This window comes from Corticium candelabrum, chromosome 3 (genome assembly GCF_963422355.1).
Source record: "Corticium candelabrum chromosome 3, ooCorCand1.1, whole genome shotgun sequence".
NCBI classification, from domain to species: Eukaryota; Metazoa; Porifera; class Homoscleromorpha; order Homosclerophorida; family Plakinidae; genus Corticium; species Corticium candelabrum.
Genome location: NC_085087.1, coordinates 1,323,166 through 1,331,254, shown reverse-complemented (window position 1 = coordinate 1,331,254; position 8,089 = coordinate 1,323,166). Strand labels below are relative to the sequence as shown.

At 39.7% G+C, this 8,089-nt stretch overlaps 1 protein-coding gene and 1 long non-coding RNA gene across 2 annotated transcripts; both read left to right on the top strand.

The window, feature by feature from the left end:
• The first annotated feature begins 2,977 nt into the window (after positions 1-2,977).
• Positions 2,978-5,426, top strand: LOC134177043 (uncharacterized). The gene is made up of 3 exons (XR_009969426.1): positions 2,978-3,111; positions 3,394-3,448; positions 5,162-5,426. It is a non-coding gene; the product is annotated as an uncharacterized LOC134177043 (long non-coding RNA).
• Positions 5,427-6,618: 1,192 nt separating this feature from the next.
• LOC134177044 (uncharacterized protein K02A2.6-like) lies at positions 6,619-7,065 on the top strand. Its single transcript, XM_062643747.1, has one exon. The coding sequence runs from the start codon at positions 6,619-6,621 to the stop codon at positions 7,063-7,065; it is 447 nt and encodes a 148-aa protein (XP_062499731.1).
• The last annotated feature ends 1,024 nt before the right edge of the window (positions 7,066-8,089 follow it).

The following is an 8,089-nucleotide window of genomic DNA, read 5'->3' as shown; positions in this document are numbered from 1 at the left end:
TTTAATGTTTTTGTTACTAATTTATTCACTTTTTGTTGTGAAGTTCTCAAGGGTGGCGCATGCACAGGCACACCCATGCAAACTTGAAAACGTGCCATTAGTTCAAGTTGTGTCATAGCGAAGCAGAACAAGGGGAACATCGTAGGGTGCACCACGTTCTATGACATAGTCTTTATTCCTAGTACAAAGAGAAAGGCGAATCGCATTTTTGTCCGCCGCGACAGTTTTGCTACTCGTACTTGACATTTTGGGAAAGCTAACGACAAGTGTGTTAGGTTCTTTATCCACACATTTATTGTTTGCCATCTTGAGATAGCTTGCTGTTGAATGACAAAGTGCTTTCTCCATCGTTTTTCTAGTTGCACGTGACCCGGAAAAGGTTGGAGCACAGACCATCATGTGATGGCATCTGAAACTTGGAGCGTGAAATATGCTATGGAGAGGTGCCAGACGCCGCTGGCAACTCAGATCGTGCATCGATCTTAACATGATAACTACAAAAGCTGGCAAGAATTGAGGAATAGCCTACCCATAGCAATAGACAATGCGCCGGTAGTGATGTTTTTTTCTACAGAAATTCAACAACTGCAAGTCAGATGTATGCTTTGGTACACTGATAAGCTACTCTACAACTTCATTTATGGTAGATATCTGTCCAGATGCCATCGCGCTAGTGCTTGCTCTGTGCTCCACCCATTATTGGGTCACGTGCTACAAGGAAAAGATTGAGAATTCGCTTTGTCGTCCAACAGCAAGTTATCTCAAACTAGTAAATGGATAAATGTGTGCATAAAGACATGATTTTAGTTTGCATGTGTGTGTGTCTGCACGTGCGTGGTGAATCGTGAGCGGGCACCTTTAATGGCATCAGATTTGTTGAAGTTCTGAGATATTGACCTGACGGTACTTTGACATAGACTGTCTGCTACCTACAAGAGTTTTATAGGGATGTTCCTAACGATGTTGCCGAACCCTATGCCTGACATCTGCTGAGATTTTTTAGAGTTCACACTAGCCACTACTTGACTTTGCATTAAGTTCATGTCAATGATTTCGTGTGTATTAGCATGATAATAACACTTGGCTAGTGATTTTTCTGAAACATGTATGTCCTTTGCTCTTGTTCAGTCACTCCAACCATGACCAAAAAACCGTGTCTTCCTTTTAATCACACACTACCTTGCTGCTGCTAACTTAAGTTCAGATGAAATTTCTTTGTTTAATTAATGACATAAAGGTAGTTTTGTTTTTGACAGCAGAAACACGAAACATTTCTAGAGATTTAATTAAGGAGAGTTTGTTATGAACTTTGAAATGACCCTCGTAGATACTGTCAACAAGCTAGCAATATAGCACAGACTGTGGTTAACACTCCAACACCAATAAACTTAGCTTTATCAATAGAGAGGGGACTGGCAGTACTTTGAAGTGAAGGCAGACTGCACGTGTGACTGTATAAATGCAGACAACACACTAAACCATCTGCATGAGTGACTGTATAAATATAGAAAATATGACTAACTCACACAGTGTTACAATTTTTGCTCACTCTTCACATGTTTCATCACAAACGTTTTCAAGATCGCTGCAAACAACAGAAGCAGTAGTGAGTGTCGGGTGGTGAAGCACGGCTAGCACCACTAACGAATTGGTGGTGGACGCACAGCAGTGCTCACAAAATTGTGATAGCTGTATTTTCGAACTGATTGTGAAACGGAGAAAATACTTCTGGCCAGAGTGAAAAGCACCATGGAGCACAAACATAACGCCACACATTGTTTAGAATTGACTGCGGTGACAAGACTCTTATTGTGCGACACTCACAATACAGTAGCTCCCATTCTTGACATGATATAAAAACGGATGATTCTAATGATCCATGTTATATAACGTACAAGAAATGTATGCAATGGCACATTTTCAGATCTTGTCGGTGACGACAGAAATTGAAGCTTTTGCTTCTTCAACAAGTCATTTCCTGTAATGGTAAGAGACCAGTCGCATAGCATAGTGTCGACATGACAGCCCTGTATGGCATTAATTCATTCATCAACAGGAAGGCCTTTTGTAATGGACCTGGCTACGTTTTCTGTAAGTAATTATTGTGTTACAAGAGATTAAAACCTTGATTTCGATCAAACAAAGTGTGTGTGTGTGTGTGTGTGTGTGTGTGTGTGTGTGTGTGTGTGTGTGTGTGTGTGTGTGTGTGTGTGTGTGGATGGGTGGGTGTGTCACGTTGTACGAAAGGATATTGGTTGAGTTGACCGCATTTAGTGAGACTAGTTCGACAACTTTGACCAATGCAGCAGAAATTCATCAGGACTTTGTGTGGGAGTTTCTGAACTCAGCTAATATTGGAACATGTAGTTCCAGTGGTTTCTACAACTGCAACTGGGTAATACTCACTTTTGATTTGGTGATTTATGGCAAGGCACTGTGGAAAATTCAGAACAGTTTAAACAAGTTGTGTTGCATATATGTGCCTTTCATAATGCAAGGGTTGTTTTGGTGGCACAGGCGAATGGTGTGGTGATGCTTGTCTACGCGATCTGCTTATTGAGAGAGATGTCCTTGGATAATCTGTAGCTGACAGTGTTTTAGTGGCTTATTAGTAGAATTGCATCACAGAAAATTAATGGCTAGACAACCTAACCCTAAGGTGTTGTTTAAAATTATTGACAATTTCACGAGTGTACAAAGCGCACACTTTTCTGAATCCCCCCTCTCCCTTTCCCAAAGTGTACGCAATATCATTGATGCACAATTCCGTAGCTTGACCATGGTTTCATCTATTAGAGGGTTGACTTGTGGTCTTCAACGCTTCTGCATTGATACAGTTTTTCCATTCCAGTTGACCCACTCAAGAATGTCAGCTCTAGATTTCCTGTCATCAAGTGGACAAAGATGAGAACATTGAGAAAGTGGTGGTAGAGACAGGTGGACTCTTTATGAACGACTGATGTTGTTTATAACAAAACCAGAATAGGCTGCCACAGTCATACATGTTTGCAATACCATGCCTACGGGAACAATGAATGATGCAATTCTGGCCATGTAAAAGAGAAATCAACACAAGCCATTTGCTACCGATCGACATTTTATAAATAGAAGGTCTGGAAGGCATTGCATACAGTACATATGGTAATCTTTTAAGAATTTTATCAACGTAGTGAACAGATAATTTAGTCTATTATGCATGATAAGCATTATTGATGTACATACTAAGGAAATACTGTTCACAAATGCTTTCCAACTCTACACTGGCATGGTTTCACATTTTGAAACATTTGCTATTCTGTATATGACACTGTGAATGATGCAAATGGGTTACCCAGGGTAGAGCAATTGGGTATCTACCTTCTATGTTGATTGATATGCATATCTTGTTGATAGAAAATGTGTCAACGACTGTGAAAGATTTGTTTGGAGAGTCTGATCATGGCTCATCGTAAGTATGTTTCTTATTTGCAAATGAGTTACTGTTTAAATTACAACTCGACAATGTTTCTATTTTGTTGTTGCATGTAGTAGTGTAGCAGCTGTCCCTTATAGGAAGACACAAACATGAAATAATTTAGGCCACGTCGGTAGAATAGTGTTGTACGTACCTCAAGTTTAATGGATATCATGCTGCTTTGAAATACTTATAGATTGACATAGAAATGTAGGAAAGCAGTGAACACAGTAAGAATGTATGGAAGTTGCTAAATAATATACAGAGATCATTTGGTGTTTGAAATTGGATTATGTTATTGGTGTGTGTATCACCATATTTCAGTCATATTGTTTTGTAAAAGTTGTGTTAGTAATATGAATAGTGATTAAATTCCTAATTGTGACTAATCTATACTCTGGCTGTGAGTTTCAGTGGACTAATTTAATTCTTGTGTCACTTTCCCTTGGTTTGTTAAACTATGTATTATTAAATTAGAGCGTGTCCGCACTAGTGATTAATAAAACTAGTTTAAAGTTGTTTAGATCTAAACATGTTAGAACTGAGCATGTCTGCGTTAGCACTAAACGTGTTTAGTTGGCAGCTTAAACAACTTTGACTAAACTTAGTTCATAGGTAGTTTAGTTCAAGTTGTTTAGGTGTAACTATCACGTGATGATAACACACGTTAATTAACAATGACTGCTGCAAGGGCATCTCTCTTCTTGGTATTATTTTATGCTGTTATGAGAAATTCTGGAAAGAAAGCACCTTGGGCAGTTTGAGGAATGAAAGACAGAGTTGCTACAACGTAGGACACAACAGTTTGCTAGCAGGTCCCGTTCTTGAGAATGCCAAGTGAGGAAGCCCTCAACTAAACAGGTTTAGATTATAAAAACCAAGTTTTATTCTAAACTAGTTTAGAACAGATTTATGTAGTGCACAGTCTTACAGGGTTTTGTTAGTGGGATGTTGGTTAGGACACAAGTGTTGCTGTCTGAAGTTGTTACATAAGGTAGGTTTAGTGCATTATAGGAACTTTATCAGAATCTTAGCAAGTGAAAGTCAAAGGCATTCACATCAGATCCTCATTAAGCTTTGGGAACCATTTTAGTACCATAAGCACGCACTACAACTGACCTAGTAGTGAGTCACTGTTTGTAATAAAGTCTTTGTAATATCAAACCCTTGCAACAGCATACTGGAACTGATAGCAGTAACAGGCTGAATTTGGCATGGATGAGAATGGATGTTATCAGTAATGTGACACGTTCCAACATACATAGATATAGAGAACTAATGGTGCTGAAAGTACGTGTAAATTACTGTACATTTAGTTAGTTGCTATACTAAACGTATCCTTGATATTAGCAAGGTCACAGCATCATTCGTACCTGAGGAGTTGGCGCATTGCAAAAAGTGACAGTTTGACACGTGTGTTACTGTATAAGGAAATTAGGGCTGGGGTTTGCTTGAACGACTGGGTAGAATCATTGTAATACGCTGGTTACGTAGACTTGAGTCAGTCAGTGATTTCTAGGCGTTTTGGAAGTATACATAAGAAGTTGTGAGTTGTTATCGACCCAGATCGTCGTCTTGAACGCTTGCCACGTAGCATGGGATGCATTCCCTTTCTCCTTTGAGAACACCGTTACAGTATTGATATATCAATTTATGAGTGGGGACGAGGTCATGGTTATATTGTGATGGAATTTCTTGTTTTGATAGTGGAGGGGAGGAGAGTGGTAAATTACCTGAACAACAAGCTGTCAATGCCACACAGGCAAGAAATACTTATTCTGTTTGTAAGTAGTGATATGTTGATGTGTGCCTTCTTTCCAAACATAAGTTTTTAATGGGGCAGAGGATAGATATGCATATGCATGTGCATTGAATTTCTTAAATACACAATCGAGCACAAAGCACGCATAACTGCAACAGTGGTTACAAGAGTTGATTTGTGCTTCCATAGCTAACCTCCCTGCACTTAGCTGACCTAGGGCATTGTTTTCATAGTTGCATGTAGTCGAGGCTGAAGCATAGCAACTGGAGAATTCATGAAGACCTGTGTTGGAGACAAGTCTCACTGTTAACTTGTGTCTGCAAAATTCATTGTCTTACGTTTACAAATACATGAATATCATTATTGTAAATTATGCTATCCATAGTACAGTAATTATAATTACCTAATAATTACCTAAATAAGTCTATGGGGACATGGATTTTACATAGCATATGCAGCATTCTATTAAAATGATCGAATCTGTTCCTTTCATATTACCATAAGAAAGTGCAACAAGTGTTTTTATGTAGGGGAAAGTAGAGAGTTTCATTCTATGTCAAAGGAGTTAATTTGAAATGGAAGTGTAAACTTTGAGATGGTCTTCTAATGGGTGTTTAGTGTTTGTTCATTAATTAAATGAAGGAGACAATATAGAAAAGGGAGTATGTATTTATGGGCTTCACCCATTGACGCACGTGCAGTAGACGTTAACGTACATTAAGGCTCTGGGCTGCACTTGCTATGTTGCGCGGCGCATTGTTTGGTCTTGCTTTCCGAGGCCAACTACGAGAGCACACAAGAGACGGGTCCAGATGCTTCAAGCACATACTAGTGACAACAGAAAATTTCAGAAATCAAAGTAGCTACTAAGGAAGATGAAACATTACAGCAGCTACTGCAGACCATCAAGACAGGATGGCCAGACTGTAAACAACAAGTACCATGGAACATCAGACAATATTTTCATGTCAGAGATGAGCTAGTATGCCAAGATGAGTAATGTACAAAGGAAATCAACTAATACCAACCTCTATGAGAGCTAAAATCATGTCTAGAATCCATAGCTCACATCTTGGAACCAACAGCTGTCTTTGTCGAGCAAGAGAATGTGTATATTGGCCAGGAATCACGTCTCAAATTAAAGATTATGCCAGCAAGTGCGAAATTTGTTGCACATACCGATGTTCACAGCAACAAGAAACACTTCAGAGTTATGAAGTACCCAATCGACCCTGGGCCAAAGTGGGAGCTGATTTTTCACTTCAGAGGAAGAGACTATCTGCTAACAGCAAATTACTATAGTAACTTTTGGCAAGTAGATGCAATGACAGATACGACAACAAAGTCAATAATCAAAATAGTCAAACAACATTTTGCCTGATATGGTATCCCTGATATTTTGATGACAGTCAATGGGCCACAGTTCACATCGCATGAATTCAGATCTTGTACAAGGAACTGGGAAATTCAACACCACACTAGCAGCCCTGGCTATGCGAAATCGAATGGAAAAGCTGAGAACTCAGTGAAAACAGCTAAACAGTTAATGAGGAAAGCCATCAAAGCAAAAGCAGACCCCTACCTGGCGATGCTAGATTTTGGAAATACACCCACTCAAGAAACAAATACGAGCCCAGCACAGAGACTAATGAGCAGACGGACAAGAACCTTGCTGCCTACAACAACTCAACTTCTGAAACCCAATGTGACTGACGACTACAAACAACTAGAAGCAGCCAAAAGACAACAAGCGTACTACTATGACAAGAAAGCTAAGGGCAAACAACAACTGCAGACAAATGATACAGTGAGAATACAACCACTGCGAGGCACCGATGAATGGGAATAAAGAATAGTAAGCAAAGTTCTCCCCAATAGATCGTCCGAAGTGACAACTACACAAGGTCAAACGTACAGACGAAACAGAATACATCTAAAGCCATCCAAGGAAACAATTTTGAGAAGATCAGTGAGTCAGCCAGCGAAGACACCATTGACCAGGAAGCTATCAATTACCAAAGAACCAAAACAACCCAAGAGTCAAGACCAAACTTGGCAAACAACCTCAGCAATGAAGAAACAGATACCAGCAATGACGGCAACTACTAGAAGTGGACGAGTTAGCACTAAGCCAAAGTACTTGAAAGACTATGTGTGCAATTACTAGCTAATTTATAGTCTACTTAGAATGGTAAATCTAGAGTTTGCAGCTGAGTGACGTTTCATTGTTTTTAAAAGGAAAGAGGATGTAAGGGTGGAGTCTAAGTATGCCATGCATATAATAAGACGAGCTCCATTGCCCGGCTTCGCCCGGGTAATAGTTTAATCACACAAATTATTGATTTGCAGACACTGTTTGCTATTAATGACAGACAGACAGGACAGACAGACAGACAGACAGACAGACAGACAGACAGGTCGCCTTTATAGGTAGAGATTATAGCAGAAAGTATCTAAAAATGCGTTTGATGGTTGGAGAGGCAGAGGGGTGTAGCCAGGTCACGTACAGTTTGTATAGAGAGATCCTTTTAGATTTCCAAACTCTCTGCTGTATAGTGTTGGTTATCATCCCTGTGCAAAAAAGTTCCAATCACAGCACAAACCAATTGCACTAACTTATGCCCTTGTCAGCGCAACCTGATCCAGTCCGTCTCTTCGGAGGCATTGTAAAAACAAGATGATTCTCACTTAGATAATAGATTTGCTATACACAATCTAGGGTACATGCGGCCTGCATGTTACAGACTCCACATGATCGTCTTGAGTGACTTGCAATCGCTCGGTCTTTCGCACTTTCCTCCGTGTTTTTTCTACAAATGGAGGCCATACTACAGAACAAAAGGGCTTGCGTGATGCGAAAAACACACAGAAAT

Coding starts and splice junctions, on each gene's coding strand:
- LOC134177044 (XM_062643747.1), top strand. CDS start 6,619: ATGACAGTCAATGGGCCACAGTTCACATCGCATGAATTCAGATCTTGT.